The 19,902-nt window shown below is 48.5% G+C and overlaps 1 protein-coding gene across 2 annotated transcripts in view; it reads right to left on the bottom strand.

Moving 5' to 3' along the window:
* Positions 1–19,902, bottom strand: part of plekha6 (pleckstrin homology domain containing, family A member 6) — a 351,674-nt gene that overhangs the window by 81,031 nt on the left and 250,741 nt on the right. For both annotated transcript variants that reach the window (XM_070859220.1, XM_070859221.1), the window contains 3 exons: positions 19,139–19,243; positions 14,469–14,541; positions 10,195–10,295 (listed from right to left, as the gene is read on the bottom strand). In XM_070859220.1, the coding sequence (XP_070715321.1) occupies positions 10,195–10,295; positions 14,469–14,541; positions 19,139–19,243 (279 nt within the window). The remainder of the gene's footprint in view (positions 1–10,194; positions 10,296–14,468; positions 14,542–19,138; positions 19,244–19,902) is intronic.

Below are 19,902 nucleotides of genomic sequence, written 5' to 3' on the forward strand. Positions count from 1 at the left end.
GTTCTCTCAGGGGTCGGGATGGTCCACACGCACAGGCATCTTCCACCCCCTCAACTGGAGTTCAGGACTGGAACATCGGGTCCTTCATTGAAACATCTGTGAACTCATGTGGAAGCAAGTCATCCTCTTTCGAGGGACCGCCTATGATGATGACCATGGGAGGCACAACGGGGTCAGGCCCAAAAACCCTATTCTTATCTGAACTCCAAACAAATACAGCTCAAGCAAGGGAATGGGTGGTAATGGCCTCCCGAGATACCCAACCCCATTGAGATGCCAGGCAGACTTCCCTGCAATGGGCATGGCTACGCCAGTGTTTGCATGGGGCAGGGGCCTAGGGGCAGCACCGGCCAACCCACACTGCGATATGTGCGCGCAATAGGTCCGTGCAGCAGAGCTGGTCTCCAGTCGTCTTGGTTAACCCTTGCCACTGGACCAAGACCTAGCTCTGTCAAGCCCGTGTGGTGGCTGGTGTGCAACGGCCACCACACGTTAAAAAAAAATCCACGCACAGGCATCTTCCGCCCTTGAGGATGTAGTTCAGGTCCTTCGCTTGAAACAGCTGTGAACTCATCCTTTTTCGGTCTGGAAGCAAGTCATCCTCGTTTCGAGGGACCGCCTATGATGATGATGGGGTAAGAGAAATTCATCGTTTTTAAGCTCGGCACTAATCACACTCGTGCAGCGTGAATTTGACGCAACGCTTATGGCCAAGACATTCCCGTATTCGAGCCTCCTGAGTCTGAGACCTTGAAGCAGCCATGTTTTTGAACCTGCACTCATTTCCTATCAGGCCAGATAGGATTCAGGCTGTTGTACGCTACAACCCGCTGGTGGTATCTGAGGAGAGGATTTGTATTTAATTTTGATTAAGTGCTGTGTGGATTCATTGTCATCACCTTCAGTTAATTAGAAGAACTGGAAATTATACCTAGCTGAGTTCCTGCAGAAATTCAAGACAGGCACAATGCAGACACCTCTGGTGCAGGGGGGGGGTCCTCGGCCGTGAGAGGAAAAGATAACATGTCAGGTCAACCCGCAGAGCTTAGCGTAGAGAAGCACCATGCGACAGGCTAGGCAAGACTGGAGCAATCATTTGGGATTTTCGCGGCTTTTGAGATTCAAGGTATAAATTTAATTGACTGCTTTGTGGGAAGACGCCCTCTTTTTTAGGAAAAAAAAGTACATTCTCCCTTTTTCCATGTCTCCACACTCCTCACGCCTTCTCCAGCTGGGAAACAGGCTGACAGCCTAATCCCAGGCCTCCATCACCGTTCTGAGAACTGGTTTCTAGGAGATCAGGGTTGTCAACTCTGGGCATATTCCTGGAGGTTTCATCCCATGACATCCCACCTCCAACCGCCTCACTCAGTCAATCAGCCTTTTATTTTCCCTGCCCTGTCCCCACGGTAATATATTTGCTTCATGGGTTCTTTGCTTAAGAATTCGTAATGACACATCGCTATTAAGAACTAGTTGGTTTATTAGCAAAAGGTTTAACAATCACGCCTCAGATTACCGGTTCATCCACCAGGCTCACAAACACTTGCCTCATCATGGATCCCCTGAACCTAACGGGCTGGGGTTTTATTGAGTCTTGTGAACATCACATGACTGGCTAAGCCACTCAACAGCTCTACAACTATTTTAGTTGTGCATTTTAATTAAGTGCCCCCTGATTAAAGGTGGGGGGGGCACACTCCAAGCACTTTCAAACAAGTGCCCCCCTTTTTTTTTGTTGAGGGCACTAAAAACACAAATTATACAAGTGCCCCCGGCTAAAAGTGTGTGTGGGTGTGTGTGTGTGTGTGTGTGTGTGTGGGGGGGGGGGCTAAAACCGACAAAATAGACAAATTAAACTTTAAACATTAATGATCAAATTAAAATTTGGTTGCCATGGGGTGACCACCTCTCACGGAAGGCCATGAGCGTACCGGTGGACACCCTGGCTCGGATGTAACCGCGGAAGAGAGGCAGGCAGTCGGGCTGAACGACCCCCTCGACCGCCCGCTGCCTGGACCGGCTGATGGCCCCCTTGGCCCTGCCCAGGAGCAGTCCTACGAGGAGGCCTTCCGACCTGCCCGCTCCCCTCCGCACAGGGTGCCCAAAGATCAGGAGCGTGGGACTGAAGTGCAACCAGAATTTGAGGAGCAGCTCTACAAACCTGTGAGTATGCTCACCAGGTGCATACATTACAATCACCACCTCTAATTTTTTTTAGAACTAAGGAAAAAAGTGTAAAGAAAGAGAGTAAACATTGTTTTAACGACGCTGTTCAATTTGCCCCTGGGTGCTGCTCACAGCAATGACCTGGAGCTGAACCTTTAATTCCTGGGGTCTCCAGGACAATCCTGGAGGGTTGTCAATGGCAACCCTTTAGGAGTGGTGCTAGGATCTTTGCATTAAAGGTGCTGTACCCGGAGTCATGGTCAGCACAGCTTTCAAGGTGTGACTTCGGCCAATGGCGAAAAAGAAACTGGAGGCAAACCGCTGGAAAATGTGGCGATGAAAACAAATGGAAATGAGAGGGACATTGACTTGTTGTATGTGTGTGGACACTTTCCATTTATTTTGGTAAACAGTTACTGTTATTAGTGGGGGGTTGGGGAAGAGGTGGGGGGGGGTCTGAAAGCACAGTGCCGTCGGTGTGAGGAACTGTCCATTTTAACTGGAAGCTCGATCCCAATCGTGCTGTTGCCCCCTTCAAGGATGGACCTACCCTTGGTAAACCAATTATAACCTTCCTGCAGCGGTACATTTCTCCCGTCGCAAAGGGGATGGAGTATAAAAGCAGGGATGTCCTGTTACAGTTATACAGGGTATTGGTGAGGCCACACCTGGAATACTGCGTGCAGTTTTGGTTTCCATATTTACGAAAGGATATACTTGCTTTGGAGGCAGTTCAGAGAAGGTTCACTAGGTTGATCCCGGGGATGAGGGGATAGATGAAGATAGGTTGAGTAGATTGGGCCTCTACTCATTGGAATTCAGAAGAATGAGAGATGATCTTATCGAAATGTATAAGATTATGAGGGGGCTTGACAAGGTGGATGCAGAGAGGATGTTTCCACTGATGGGGGAGACTAGAACTAGGGGGCGTAATCTTAGAACAAGGGGCCGCCCATTTAAAACTGAGATGAGGAGGAATTTCTTCTCTCAGAGGGTTATAAATCTGTGGAATTCGCTGCCTCAGAGAGCTGTGGAAGCTGGGACATTGAATACATTTAAGACAGAAATAGACAGTTTCTTAAACAATAAAGGAATAAGGAGTTATGGGGAGCGGGCGGGTAAGTGGAGCTGAGTCCATGATCGGAACAGCCACGATCGTATTAAATGGCGGAGCAGGCGTGAGGGGCCGTATGGCCTACTCCTGGCTCCTGCTCCTATTTCTTATGTTCTTATGTATAAAACCCAACAACACACGACAAGCCAAACTGAAAAGGTTTTGTAGGAATTGCCCCTCCCCTACACCCGGCAGTTGGAGGAAGGTACAAATACAATGGGCTGGGGGTCGTTGCGGATTGGCGCCAAGTCTTTGAAAGTCTTGCCTTCTCGGACGTGAGTCAGTCACCTCACACAGAACACACTCACCCCTCCAGCACAAAAACAGGAGCTTCCAGCCAGCTCCGAGCATTTCTGCCGTCATTCTCCTGCCAGGCGCCAGGTTAGATTTAGAGTTTAATTAGCTCCCAGGAAGCCTCTTCTCATCCCGCCAGTGTTGGATTTACAAATATTTCCTAGGCGGTACCTTGGTTCACAATCTTCATGTTAACCCTGTCGTTAGCCCGTGAGTTCAGGGCTTTGTCGGACAATTTTACGCAAACACTACCTGAGGGCACCAAGCCTCTCTCTCGGTCTCAGTGTACACGTTTATGTTCACGGGATGTGGGCATCGCTGGCAAGGCCAGCATTTATTACCCATCCCCAATTGCCCTCGAGAAGGTGATGTTGAGCTGCCTTATACAACCGAGTGGCTTGCTAGGACATTTCAAAGGGCAGTTAAGAGTCAACCACTTTGCTGTGGGTCTGGAGTCACATATAGGTCCAGACCAGAGAAGGACGGCAGATTTCCTTCCCTAAAGGACATTAGTGAACCAGATGGGTTTTTACGACAATCAGCTAGTTTCATGTGGCAGCTTTTTAATTCCACATTTTTAAATTTAATTAACCTAATTTAAATTCCCCAGCTTCCGTGGTGGGATTTGAACTCGCATCTCCAGATCATTAGTCCAGGGTTCTGGATTATCAGTCCAGCAACATAACCACTATGCTACCATGAGGAACATTTAAATTGTCCGTAAGCATGCACTCGTCAACTAACCCAGCACGTGACCTGATTGCTCCAATCTTGCTTCCACTGTGTCTCAAATATAAAACTACAAAACAATAGGCCAGCAGAACGACTACATCTCGCCTGCCGTAAGCAGTGGCAATCTGGTAGCTCAGCTTAGCGAACATCATTGGTTTTAAGGAGGTAGGAGGGTTAACACATCGCTTGCCTTTACGCGAGAAACTGTGCAGACAGGCGCACGTATGCTGTTTCATAAACTTCAATATGTGAAATACCCTTGCCTACAGACAGCATTGAACAGTATGGCGTAACGCAACTCTCTCCCCACCAACCACCCATTAATGTCCTCTTAAAGGTCAATGGAACACCTTCTTTGTTCCCTCGGTCAACCCCCCCCCACCTCCTCGAGATGTGTGCACTCCTCCAATTCTGCCCTCTTGAGCATCCCTGATTGTAATCGCTCAACCATTGGTGGCCGTGCCTTCTGTTGCCTGGGCCCCCAAGCTCTGGAACTCCCTGCCTAAACCTCTCCGCCCTCTCTTTCCTCCTTCAAGACGCTCCTTAAAACCTGCCTCTTTGACCAAGCTTTTGGTCACCTGCGCTAATTTCTACTTATGCGGCTCGCTGTCCAATTTTTTAATCTCATAATACTCCTGTGAAACGCCTTGGGATGTTTCACTAGGTTAAAAAGGAGCCATACAAATACAAGTTGTTGTTGTTTAGCGGCCTATTTGATTGTGGTCCCACCAGAACAGCGTGGGGTTAGTTTATCAACTTGCTGCCTGGGGGTTGGGGATCAGTCGCATGTTATAGAAACCAAACGGTACTGAAACTCCGGCGAATCTATACCGGGCGGCCAATCTGCAACTCCAGCTCTTCACCCAAGCGGCCCGTTGCCAAGTTACCCACTTACCTACAAAAAGCAGCGCTAGTCCTCGCCTAATTCTTCAATAACTAACGTTCCAAGACTGGCTGGGTGACCAGCATTTTTTATCCTTGTTGCTGAAGTTCACTTCCCTCGGGTGATTCCTCGAGTTACCTCCCAACGATGCTGCAACCAACTCACCGGAACTCTCCGACCAACATTTCAGATCTACGCCTTCCCCAAATCCAAATTGCCCCAAGATTAAAATGTGATTTTATTTCTGGAAAATAGCAGTGGGACCATCAGCACCTGAGGGGAAGAGTTTGGGTAGAAATTCTTTTGTCTGAATCGGTTAACAGAAAAAGACTTGCATTTCTGTAGCGCCTTTCATGATCACCGGACGTCCCGATGCCCTTTACAGCCAATTAAATTATTTTTGGAGTGTAGTCACTGTTGTAATGTAGGAAACGCAGCAGCCAACTTGCGCACAAGCAAGCTCCCACAAACAGCAATGTGATAACGACCAGATAATCTGTTTTTTTTGTTATGTTGATTGAGGGATAAATATTGGCCAGGACACCGGGGATAACTCCCCTGCTCTTCTTCAAAATAGTGCCATGGGATCTTTTACGTCCACTTGAGAGGACAGACAGGGCCTTGGTTTAACATCTCATCTGAAAGACATCACTTCCGACAGTGCGGCACTCCCTCAGCACTGCATTGGAGCATCAGTCTAGATTTACGTGCTCAAGCCCCTGGAGTGGGACTTGAACCCACAACCTTCTGACTCAGAGGCAAGGGTGCTACCCACTGAGCCACAGCTGACACTAGCGGAAGAGTGTCTATCCTTATCCTTGCCCTATTCCAGATGCTGACAGGCTTGCCATATATTTCCAGCATTTGCAGTTAAAATTCCGAGCACTTAAAGATTTTCTTTTAAATCTCGTTGATTTAACTTCCGTCAATCAAACCCGTCAGCGTGTTTTTTTTTTCCCCTCTCGATGAGAAACTCTATCGTAGAATGATGCAGCGCAGGAGGAGGCCATTCGGCCCATCGGGGCCGATCTCCTCCGTGCATTGGATGCAATGAAACTTCAAAATCGTGTTCTTTATAAACAACTTTGCCAGGCAGTGTGCCACCGAAACCTCTCCACCAAACATGCAAACACAGACAGGCATGCACACTCGGGTAGCAGCAGACAGACACACAGCGACACACACAGGGCTGGATTATGGGCCTGGGGCAAACTGATCCAAATGGGCCGATTGTTACGTTTGTTCATGTTCATTACATTACATATATGATTCTGATTCTGAGTATGAAAACACAGGCCAGTATGTCCAACAATGAAAGCGTATAATCTGTATCAAGTAGGTATGTATTCTGGTTCTGGTAACATTGCAATACTAGATTCTTATACATATATGAACATTTATTTGGGAGGTTTTATATTTTTTTTCCTACATTTATTTGGTGGGCCTGTGTTCTTTGGTGGGCCTGGGACTGCAGCCCCATCCGCCCCGCAGTGAATCCGCCCCGTGGTGAATCCACCCCTGAGCATACACGGAAGAGATATGACCAGCGGATATAAGCAAACAGCCACAGTAAGACACGCTACTTCTGTCACGCGGTGTGTCGGTGTGCGTCTTTCTGTATACCCCGTTTTGTGCGTCTGGGTGTATTTATTGCAGATAAGCGAGTGTGCATGGAATTGGTTAACTTTAAATTAAGGCACATTGGAATTGCACATTCAGGAAAATAACAATAGTGACATTTCCTATTTATTTAGGGGCGTCACCTCAATCGCACTATGATGTGTCACCTCTAGAAGGCGGGGTATCATGGGTACATGTGTACAAACAGATAGGAAGAGGCCATTCGGCTCCTCGAGCCTGTTCTGTCATTCAATGAGATCATGGCTGATCCGTATCTTAACCCCATCTACAAGACATTTTAGGGAGGTATGTGGAATTGCTTTTTGGCCTGTGGCACAGGATTCACACATTCTACCACCAGATTTTGGCTGTAGTTCGCAGATTCCTGAAAATAACTGGTTCTGCTGATATGGTCTAACAATTGAGCTTTTTTTGTTGAAATGAAAAGGCACAAAATTCCTTTCCTCTGCAAGCTAAATCTTACATTGTAAGAAAGGAGGGAGGGAGAGACCACAGAGTGATGGCTAACTTTTCATTTATCTCCTCGTGCAGAGGCTGACCACAGCTTGATTCCCGCCAGTTATCAGACAAGTCCTTGGGAGTGGAGGCGGCTGAGATTATGTATGATGGCAGTACAGGTATATCAATGGAGTATTGCCTATGTGTTTACTTTCAAGGGCAGAGATAAGAACATAAGAAATAGGAGCAGGAGTAGGCCATTCGGCCCCTCGGGCCTGCACCACCATTCAATAAGATCATGGCTGATCTTCAAACTCAGCTCAACTTTCTCGCCTGATCTCCATATCCCTTCGTTCTCTTAATAACCAAAAATCTATCGATCTCGGTCTTGAATATACTCAACGACTGAGCCTCCACAGCCCTCTGGGGCAGAGAATTGCAGAGATTCATCACCCTCCGAGTGAAGAAATTCCTCCTCATCTCAGTCCTAAATGGCCGACCCCTTATTCTGAGACTGTGACCCCTGGTTCCAGACACCCCAGCCAGGGGAAACACCCTCCCTGTCAAGCCCTGTAAGAATTTTATATGTTTCAATGAGATCACCTCTCATTCTTCTAAACTCTCGAGAATATAGGCCCGATCTACTCAATCTCTCCTCATAATTGCGACAAGCTCCCTGTATCAAGGTTGCTTGAGTGTGGCACAATGTTTGTGTTATTAAAATCAAGTAACCTAAAAATGAAGACGACTGCATTTCCGGGAGTAGAATTTGGAATTAAATCAAAAGGTTGAGTTTATATATAGAATAATGGATACCCAGGAGTGACTTACAGGCTGGAATCTAATCGAGGGGTACTGATAATAAGATATACTGTAAGAGTTATTTATAATTCTCATTCCATCCCCAGATTTGATTCGTGCCTTGAAATCAGTACATGGTGTGTGTTTTTTTAACCTTTGCTTTCCATTATGTGTGGCAATTAGCCTTGTTCTGTTTGTGCCTAGAGACACTGTGCAGATGTCATGGGAGTGCATTCTACCTCCTTGATCTGTGACCACAGTCGCTCTCGAGGATTAATGATTGTGATATAATTCGTGATATTTCTCAAGACATCAATCTCAACTTACAAGGAGATTTCAAGGGCAGTGCTATGTTAGAATGAAGCCCATTCAAAGTCTTCTCTGGGACAGTTTCACATGAATGAGATTAGAGTTCTGCCACCTCGATATTCTACTGGTGAGTTTCTCACAGTCTGCACGAGGAAGGTTTCTTTTAATTCAAAAAAACATAACAGCAATTATAACGGACAAATGTCTAAAAAAGCCAGTGACAAGGGCTCCAAGTGTGTGGGAGTGTCGGAGGGCGTCCAATGTAATTACAGCTAATCGGGCACCTAAGTTCTTAGACAAGCCCCTGAACCGTGATATGCAAAGCAATAGAGAAGCAGGTTTATATTAACCGGGAGTTAGTATCTGAAAAGTAGGTCGTGTTGCATGAAGCAAATGATGGGACTTGCTGTCACAAAGTGGGCCCTGATTTACTCAGTCACCCAATAGCGCAGTCATTTAAAATCGGTGTCTCCAAACCGAGGATTTATTTTTTTATGGGATGGTGGGCGTCGCTGGTAAGGCCGGCATTTATTGCCCATCCCTAATTGGCCTCGAAAAGGTGGTGGTGAACCGCCTTCTCGAACCGCTGCAGTCCGTGTGGCGAAGGTGCTCCCACAGTGTTGTTAGGGAGGGAGTTCCAGGATCTTGACCCAGCGATGATGAAGGAACGGCGATATATTTCCACGTCGAGGAAATCTTCTGGAAGTGACTTTCCCCAAGCGAGTTATCAAACGATCGCCTGGTTTTCGAAGGGAGTAGGAGATAGGATTCCCGTATTCTTCCGTATGTTGGGCTTTGTGAAATTCAGGAAATTGGACAATATTTTCCAGACGAGGTGCCACTTTGTGACAACGGGAAATAAAACAAAAAGAAGACACCAAAAAAAACTCAAGCCACGAAAGCAGACAACAAATGCAACAAGGACAGAGTCATTAATAATTTGAGGAAACAACACTAAACTCGAACAGTTAAACACACTCCTGGGAAATGCATTCTAGAATTTGTAGTTCTTGCAGAAGCCGCTTGTCGAAAGACCACAACTTACAGAATCCCATGGGCTGTTTCTCGTGTTGCCAACTCTGGTTGGGTGTATTCCTGGAGGTTCCATTGCATGAAATATTGGAGTTGGGAAAAAAAGGTCAAGAATTGTTGTAATGTATACACCGATGAGTATGCTCACAGGTTGGTAGAGCTGTTGAGTTGGGAGTGGCTTAGCCAGTCACGTGATGGTCACAAGACTCAATAAAACCCCAGTCAGTTGGGTTCGGGGGATCCACGATGAGGCAGGTGGTTGTGAGCCTGGTGGATGGACTAGTAATGTGCGGTGTGATTGTTAAATCTTTTGCTAATAAACCAACTAGTTCTTAATAGCAATGTGTTGCTATGAATTCTTAAGCAAAGAACCCATGAAGCAATTACATTACAATAGTCAAGTACCATCCAATCGGGTATTGAAGAGTCTGTTCGCTTTCCAATTGATGTGGGAAGATGGGGAGTCGTGAGGATGGGTGTTTTGGGAGAGCAATGGCGGGAGCGTGGGGGTGGGGCAGTGATCGGTGGCGTCTTATAATGAAACCTCCAGGTAATGATCAAACCAGAGTTGGCAAGCTTGCCCCCCACGCACCCACCTTCCCCCCCCCCCCCCGCTCCAACGTGAGGACCGAGGGGGAAAAGCAGTAAAATCCAGACAACTAGAAGTTAAACCGTAGGCTATCCGCACTATCGCACAAGGGCACGAGACCTCGGCCCTCACAAGGGGGCGAAATCACCACTGGTGGTATAACAAATAGTATGAGAGAGGGCGTTACGTCACCTTGAAGGCGTGCTTGCGAGTGATGTTGTCGGAAGGCTGAACGGGGCTTATCCGGAAGCTGAACAAAGGAATGCTTGCCAGGACTGCCTCCTCTTTCTCGTCTGGTTTGGAAGAAAAAGATCACGGGTTACTGAATTATCTTTTCAGTTGTAAAGATTTCCCCATTCCCTCGCACTCTCTGTCCTGTCTTCGGAGGAAGGGGAGGCCATGTCAGCAGAGAGAAGACCGTGTCTCTGGCCCCCTGCCCGGACCTGACCATGCAGAGTGAATCAATGATCCCCTTGCACAAACCCTCGATTTCCATCACTCCACCATCTGCAGCCGTGCCATCAACTGCCTGGGCTCCAAGCTCTGGAATTCACTCACAAAATCTCTCCACCTCGCTCTACTCCTTTAAGACCCTTCTTAAAACCTACCTTTTTGGTCAAGATTTCGACCACCTATCTTAATATCGCCTTGGGTTTTTCCCACATTACAACAGTGACGACACTCCAAAAGCACTTCATTGGCTGTAAAGCGCTTTGAGACGTCTGGTGGTCATGAAAGGCGCTATATAAATGCAAGTCTTCCTTTCTTTAAGTGTCAAATCTAGTTTGATAACGCTCCTGTGAAGCACCTAGGGACATTTTAGGCGCTATATAAATGCAAGTTGTTGTTGTTTGTGTTATAAGGAAAACAGGAGGATAGAGGAAACAATTAAATTACCCATACCCACCACCCTCGAGTGGTCAAACACTGAACTTGTCCCCTTCGTTGTCTCTTCCATTAATCTTTCATTTCAGACACCAAGGGCTGGATTTTAGAGTCGCTTGCGCCTTAGGTTAGCGCTCGGGAAGGGCGGTAAATGGCTTCTATAGGCGTAACGGCGGCCGTATGCTTTTAGCGCCCGACTGGCATTTTCGGCTAATGGTTTGCGGCGATGCACCAGGAGTCGCACGTCGCCAGCTTGTTATGGACCGGCTCTCCTTATTGGAGGAAAGTGAGGGAGGGAGCTAATACTGGACACGCTGTGTGCCCCCATAAAGGCACATCTCTGGTGAACGTTGGAATGATGCACAAGACACCAATGGCAAAGGATGAATCATAAATGTTACCGCAACAAAGTCACAAAAAAACTCCCCCCACCAAAATAAAATACACAAGGTTATGTTGCAGGGCACTGAACAACAATGAAGTTCCTTAAATCAACTAAACAATCTTTAACGCAGCGATTTTCAGCTGAGGTGCAAAAACTTCCTTGTGCAACGCCTGGTTTTGCACCCCCGCACACGGAACATCATTTTTTGACTAATTTTGCAGACACGGGCGCAAACTTTTTCCAGGCGGTATCAGGGCCGCCCCATTGCCATTACTGCCCCGAAATCTCAAAAGCCGACAATGCAGCCCCAGGAGATCGCCATTGAAATGAACAGTGATGCCCCCATACTGCATACACTGAGCACCAAAAGGGGTATTGTGGCATCTGATTTAATATTAAAGAACCTCAGAAAGAGCATAATGTCCTGGGAGAAATAAATTGTTTGTTTTTTTATAAATCGATTTTGGTATGTCCTGTCTATCAGGGCAGAGGAAACTTTGATTGGTCCCAAATACATCGGCAGATCAAACTTGGAACTAAGTGAGTAAGGGAATCAATCTAAAGGTCAGCGGTTCAATGTCACTGGAGGCAAACATCTTCAGCAAAGCGAGTCTGTTTACCCTGGAGCTAATACAGGAATATTTCTGTTTATAGCCAGAGCTCCCAAGCCTCTGTATATAAATATTTTAAAAACACCATTATAATTGCCTTCTGTTATACTAAATCTTTCCCTCGGTCCCAGGTTAAGTGCTTCAAGGTAAAGAAAGACTTGCATTTTTATAGTGCCTTTCACAACCTCAAGACATCCCCAAATACTTCACAGCCAATGAAGTATTTTTTGGAGTGTAGTCGCTGTTTTAATGTAAGAACTGCGGCAGCCAATTTGTGCACAGCAAGCTCCCACAAACAGCACTGTGATAATGACCAGATAATCTGTTTTCGTGATGTTGATTGAGGGATAACTATTGGCCAGGACACCGGGTATAACTCCCCTGCTCTTCTTCAAAATAGTGGCGTGGGATCTTTAACCTGCACCTGAGGGGGCAGACAGGGCCTCGGTTTAATGTCTCATCCGAAAGACGGCACCTCCAACAGTGCGTCACTCCCTCAGCACTGCCTCTCCGACAGTGCGTCACCCCCTCAGCACTGCCCCTCCGACAGTGCGTCACCCCCTCAGCACTGCCCCTCCGACAGTGCGTCACTCCCTCAGCACTGCCCCTCCGACCGTGCGTCACTCCCTCAGCACTGGCCCTCCGACAGTGCGTCACTCCCTCAGCACTGCTCCTCCAACCGTGCGTCACTCCCTCAGCACTGGCCCTCCGACAGTGCGTCACTCCCTCAGCACTGCCTCTCCGACAGTGCGTCACTCCCTCAGCACTGCCCCTCCGACAGTGCGTCACTCCCTCAGCACTGCCCCTCCGACAGTGCATCACTCCCTCAGCACTGCCCCTCCGACAGTGCGTCACTCCCTCAGCACTGCCCCTCCGACAGTGCGTCACTCCCTCGGCACTGCAGTGGGAGAGTTTCCCACCCTCCCCGGGCGCGTTTCCCACCCTCCCCGGACGCGCACATCGCTATCCGAGTTGAAGTGAGGGCTCGAGGGGTCGGTTATGGACTAGAAACAGTAATAGTCGGAGATGCCCTTCCTCTTGACTACATTCTGAGCCCGACTCTGAAAGCTGGCAGTAGTTAAAGGGTGGGTGGGGGCACTGGGAGTTAGGGGGCAGTTTTTAAAACATAAAATATGATTCAGTATCAAGGAGATAGCAGTCAATTTGAAACTCAGCACAGTGTCCTGAGAAACAAGGACAGCAAAAGCATTCCCATCAAGTGACTTTTTTCCCCCCAACATTTATTTGCACAAAGAATGTAAGCACGACGAATTCAATGCTGAGGTGCCCAGAGGTCAACAACATCCCAGGAATTATAAGCCAGTAAAAAAAACATAGGCACAGGAGGCAGCCATTCAGCCCCTCGAGTCTGTTCCGCCATCGAATTAGATAATGGCTGATCTACACCCTCAGATCGGGAATGGTAGCATGGCGGTTGTGTTACTGGACTAGTAATTCAGAGGCACGAGTTCAAATCCCATGGCAGCTGGGGAATTTAAAATTCAGTTCATTAAAAATAAATGTGGAATTAAAAAGCTAGTAACAGTGACCATGAAAATACCGGATTGTTGTAAAAACCCATCTGGTTCATTAATGTCCTGTCGGGAAGGAAATCTGCCGTCCTTACCTGGTCTGGCCTATATGTGACTCCAGACCCACAGTGATGTTGTTGACTTTTAACTGCCCCCTGAAATGGCTCAGAAAGCCAGTCAGTTGTACCAAAGCGCTACAAAGAACAGTGGTTCAAGAAGGCGGCTCACCAGCACCTTCTCCAGGGCAATTAGGGATGGGTAATAAATGCTGGTCTTGCCCACGAGGCCCACATCCAGTGAACAAATACTGTTATGTATTGATGTGTGTATCGTCCCAGTACCTTAAATGTAATGTAATCACTATGCCACACCATAGAGGGCGCTGTGGTGGGAAACCTGGTAGTACCTGCAACAGGCGCTATATAAGGCTGACCACCACACCTGAGAGGCACTCTGGAGCTGAACAATAAAGGACGACGGTCACAGCATTTAGATCAACACCAGACCGTGTGGAGTCAGTGATTTGTGTGCTACGTACACCACATTGGCGACGAGGAAGCGGACAAACTCCATGCAACCACAAATAAATTTTTTTTTTTTTTTAAACTCCAGTTACCCACCTTTGCTCCATCCCTCGATACCCAACAAATATCTAATAATGTCCGTCTCTACAATTGACCCGGTGTCTGTCAATTCCATCCTCCTCCCCTTACACGGGCGCACTGACAGAATTCCCCAAAATATTGCCCAGAAAATAAAAAAAATATGGTTGAGTAGCAAGGAGATCGCAGTCAACAAGAAATTCAGTGCTGTGTCCTGAGAAACGAGGTCAGAGCTGCCCAGAAATGGGAGATTTTTTTTTCTTTTGGGGTTTTTTTTTTTAAAAAAGCAACCCACCACACCCCAAGAATTTGAAAACGATTGACATTTGACTGGATATTGGAGGACAGCCCAGAATTAATGACGCCACTAAACACTGCTCCCCGACAGACTGAGCAAGCGATGTTTGGGCTTCCGCGCGGTGCAAGTGCAGCGGAGGCAGGGGGGCATTACCTCGGTAGTAGAAAAGGCAGCGATCGGCCAACACGAACCAGCGCTTGTTCCATGACTTCACTCCCGTGCTCGCCTGCCAAAGACAATGTCAGTGTCACATTCCTTATATTGATTCGAGATAAGTGATTAACCATGAAACATTCGACATCTCGCTGTCGGCCAGCATTTCCCTCGGTCTTTGGGCAGCTTCAAGAGGCCGTGAGATAATGGCTGACATACTGCACCCAGGAAGCTCCCCCCAACAAACCTGAAATGTCCCTTTACTCTCAACCAAGTTTGGGCACCTGAAAATTTGCTACATTGTGCCGTGTAACAGTTTAACAGCTTAAAAAGGGAAAAAGATGTCTAATCTTCCCAATATATTGCCCTCGTCAGATACTGATGTATCACCCTCAGCACCCACCCCAATATATTACCCTCTGTACCCCAATCTGTATCAAATATATCACGCTCTCTGCAGGTACCAAAGGCTACAGACCAAGGGCTGGAAAGTGGGATTAGGCTGGATAGCCCTTTGTCGGCTGTCGCGGACACGATGGGCCGAAATGGCCTCCTTCCGTGCTGCAAATTTCTATGATGACCAAAAATACTGCGGATGCTGGAAATCTGAAATAGACACAAAAAGTGCTGGAAACACCACAGTCCCGGTGAAAGGGCATCGAGCTGAAACGTTGGCCCTGATATTTTTGGGGAGGGGGGGGGGTGGGGGCGAGGGAGCGAGGGGCGCATGTCAGCGGCCAGGAAATCCAGAAATGTGGATGTCATGCCGAATTTAAGGGCAGGGCCCCATTAGAATTTTTTTTTTTTTTTAAACTCGAGTTTCCTCGCCCGGCAGCCGGCTGGATTGAAAGCTGGCCCACTGACCGGCGGGAAAGCCAGCGGTAAAAAGCCACAGCCGGGGACCAATACTGACCATCCCGGTCACAGCTGGGACACGATCACATCTGGACTAGGCGAGAGTGGCGGGGGCGGGGAGGGGAGCATTGAAGTGGTCTGAACACAGTGATCTGCACAGTGATTGGATGCAATAGATTCCTACTTCACATCTCACCCCTTGCTCCAATAGTTGAAATGTTTCATTCTGATCCTGAAGTGTTTGCTGCTTGACCACAATAGCGTGCCTTCATATCCTATGCGGGGTGATTTGCATTGCATTTAGTGCTTGGGCCTAATGGCTTTGTGCTCTGTTGCTATGGCATTGTATTTGTTGCTGAGCGAGGATGACTCAGCACTCAGTCCCGACTGCTCTGTAAACGTTTCGGTCTTGATGGTTTTCTGCTCATTTTCAATGGGCTCCAATGGCTCAGAATTTGACTGAAGTCTCTCAATCAGTGAAAGTTTCTGTTAGCCAAAACATATTTGCTATAACTGTTTAAATACTAGTTGGGCCACAAGCTAGAGTACTGCGTGCAGTTCTGGTCACCACATTACAAGAAAGATGTGATTGAACTGGAGAGAGTACAGAGGAGATTTACCAGGATGTTGCCAGGACTGGAGAATTTTAGCTATGAGCGAAGGTTGGATAGGCTGGTGTTGTTTTCTTTGGAACAGAGCAGGCCGAGGGGAGATTTAATTGAGGTATGTAAAATTACGAGGGGCCTAGATAGAGTGGATAGGACGGACCTATTCCCCTTAGCAGAGGGGTCAAAAACAGGGGGTTTAAAGTAATTGGTAGAAGGATTGGAGGGTAGTTGAGGAGAAATGTTTTCACCTGAAGGGCGGTGGGGGTCTGGAACTCACTGCCTAAAAGGATGGTAGAGGCAGAAACCCTCATCACATTTAAAAAGTGCTTGGATGTGCATTTGAAGTGTCGTAACCTACAAGGCTACGGAGCTGGAGCTGGAAAGTGTGATTAGGCTGGATAGCTTTTTTCCGGCCGGCACGGACACGATGGGCCGAGTGGCCTCCGTCAGTGCCGTAAATTTCTATGGGCCCGAAATTGGTGGCCTTGCCACCCACTGCCGCCGGGTTTTTTTTTTTAAGCCGCTCTCCCCTCAGTGACAGATTCTTCTAGATCGGCATCCGACAGGAGGGGCATACCGCCGGGAACTGCCCGCTGACGGCCTCTGGCGACCAAGTCGCGTAAGTGACCTCCCGCCCGCCGAGCTGGCCTATTGGTGCGGGCGGGAGTCGGCGGCTACAGGAGGAAGGGTCGCTGCGTGGAGGCGGGTTTAACCCCCAAGTAAGAAGGCCCGCAAAAAAAGGTTAGTGAACATTTTTTTTATTTTATTTCTTTAATTTGGGGTCCCCCTGAAGGTGTTATGGTGTGGTTTTGCTCCATTGTCAATATTTTTATTTTTCAGTGTTCCCCACCCCCCCCCTTCCCTGGGTCCGACTCAATCCTCGGCGGCACTTTGGCGAGGAACGCACTTGCCGCCAAGATTGGGAGCTCACGCCCGCCGCTGCCCAGATTGAGCCCGTTATTTTGCCGCCGGGCGGTACTGCCACCTCTTTTAGAGGGACCTTCCTGGCAAAGTACCGCCCGGTCTCTCGCCGGCCACCGGCTGTCGTTCGGCCGGATCTTGGGCGGGGCTTGGCTTCCACCATGACGATTCTATGACATAAGCCCAAAACAGCGGCAGAGATAGTAAAATATTTCCCACGCTCCCGCTTTGTGGAGCGACGGGAAGTATTCTCCGGAGCACAGAAGAGTTTGGGAAACTGTTCAATATTTGGAATAAAAATAACTGACCTTCAGATCACATTTAGACACTTAATTATATTCCCTCTTGACTGCCCATACATTTAAATATAACCCCAGTTCACACATACCAACTTACATTCAGCATTTTCATTCAAAGTGAAATAGTAAATCAAATATTTTATTTTTTTCATCTTGAGCTTCACTCCTTTCACATTAGTCCTTTAGTGTTAATTAAGAAGAGCCTTCAAACGCTGCTCCACAGGAGGTTTCCAGTTGAAAGGCCATTTCCCTGGGTGTTGATACTGTATTGACTGAACCATGCAGTGAGTCACATGTTTAATAACAGTACTGGGTTCCTGCGTCTAACCAGCACCCTGCTGAATAAGCACCAGCTCCACACTAATGCGGAGAGTCATTTTCACTTTGCTGAATGGGCAGCGAGTCACACAATGAGTAACCCTTGCACTGCTGGGTAACAAGCAAATCTGTGCAGTCAGCTGCTCAGCACTGGGACAAATCCTTACCCTGCTGAATACCAACTCCTGTGGAGAAATCATAAACACAGATGTAACGGACCAGTTTGCCGCAACTAATGCACGGAGCAAATATTTGCACCCAACATGCAGTGAAGAACCCTCACACAGCAACTCCGTAGTTACCCGGAGTATAACCCTTACCCTGCTGAATAAACAGGGCAGTGTACAACACACCAGGAGAAATTCGCGTTGCTCCGCTCCTGCCGGTAGTGCATCTGCTCTGGCACAGCGGGCCATTTTTGCCCCGGAGCAAAAATTCGGTCGCATCCCACAGCGCCCGCGCTCCGCTTGCGGGTCAGAAATTAAGGGGGAGGTGCAGCGCGCACCTCTTTACAAAATGGACGACTCGCCTTGTCCAATTCACAGGGACCGTGCCGCGATGTTGCAGTCCGGCACTCCAATTCTGTGCCGGGATCCTGCCACGGCACCCCGCTCCCCGGTGTTGGCCCCTCCTCCCCCGGTGCAGCGATGGCAGCGTGCCCTCCCCTTTAACGGAAGGGGAGGGCCCTGTGCTCCCGTCAGTGCTACGCGTGGCGCTGGAAAAATTCCTGCAGTTAACGCCCCAGTCCCGCCCCCGAGAGGAAGTGACGCGCGCGACATTGCGCTCCACTTCCTCTCGTGGGCGGTAACCCCAATTGCCCCGTCAGGCGGGAGTTTGGCGCCTGGCACAGGAAGTGGCGCCTCGCCTCCGTTACGCACCGGATTTCAGCCCCGTAGTCTTTCATTGCACCCAATGAAAGCACCCGCCTTGGTGTAACGGGAAATTTTAAGGGGCAGCGTTAGTGCTGGCTGTAGTTTCTGTTGTGAAAGAGCCATAAGCAAGGTGTGGTATTTTAGACAACCTTGTGGAAGTTATCTTCTGCATTTCACAAGGTGCTGCCCGGTATGAGGAAATATAAATACGAAGAATGTGGCTTGAACGGAGATTGTGGGGTGATACGATTGAAGTGTCTATAGAATCATCGAATGGTTACAGCACAGAAAGAGGCCATTCGACCCGTCGAGCCCGTGCCGGCTCTCTGCAAGAGCACCTCAGCCAGACCCACTCCCCCGTCCTTTCCCCCGTAGCCCTGCAATTTTTTTCCCTTCAGGTACTGATCTAATTCCCTTTTGAAAATCACGATCGAGTCTGCCTCCACCATCCTTTCAGGCAGCGCATTCCAGATCCTAACCACTCACTGCGTAAAAAAGTTTTTCCTCATGTCGCCTTTGGTTCTTCTGCCAATCACCTTAAGTAGGAGCAGACTGTTTGCAGTAGATGAGGGGTAAAGAACGAGGTTGCCATAGATGCAAGATTAAGTGCAAGAGATCTAGAACAGGGGGCAGGAGAAACCTCTTCACGCAGAGAGTTGTGAGGCTGTGGAATCCATTCCCAGGGTTAGTGTTTGAGGCAGAAACAATGTCAAGATTCATGATTAGATTGGAGCGGTGGATGGAGAGAAACAGGTTAAAGGGTTATGGGAGCAGGGTGGACAGGAGCTATACTGTACCTGCTTAAACAGCCAGCCACGCTTCAGAACATTGGCTTTTGGATTTCTCTTCATGGAGTTTGACCTCTTGCCAAAGGAAGCATTCTTCTTTGATGACCTAGAAGTCTGATAACAGATGGTGTTGAAACAATCAGGCCAATACATTGATACCTTTTCTAAAATAGCACTGGGCTGCCCCACCAACATCAACTAAAAATAAACAAATATGCACTCCACCCCCGCCCCCCGCCATTAATAAGGACCTTAACCATAAAGGGAAACGTAAACTTCACAAACTAAATAAAAATATTACACCTGGTGTCCACTACACACTCCATCGGTCACAGAAAGCCTCAAGTGTGCCGGTGGACACCGTCTTCTCCTTTTCCAGGGCCACCTGGGCACGGGCAAGGCCCCGAAAGAGAGGCAGGCAACCAGAATGACCACCCCATACCACCCTACCCATGGGCCACGTCCAACTACCCCACATCCCCCCACCACCCACAGGCCCCCGTCCAACCCCCCACACCCACAGGCCCCGTCCAATCACTCCACACCCCCCACCCACAGGCCCCGTCCAATCACTCCACACCCCCCACCCACAGGCCCCGTCCAATCACTCCACACCCCCCCCACCCACGGGCCCCATCCCAACCTTGGCCAGGCTGAGGAGCAGAGGAGGTCCTCCGACTCGCCCGTCCCCCTCCGTGCCACGTGTAGCTGTGGTTTAATCCAGAAACGACAACTACAATTTGCAATTAAAGGTAGGTGGGAGATGCACGGCC

The sequence above is a fragment of the Pristiophorus japonicus genome, chromosome 17 (genome assembly GCF_044704955.1).
Source record: "Pristiophorus japonicus isolate sPriJap1 chromosome 17, sPriJap1.hap1, whole genome shotgun sequence".
NCBI lineage: Eukaryota > Metazoa > Chordata > Chondrichthyes > Pristiophoridae > Pristiophorus > Pristiophorus japonicus.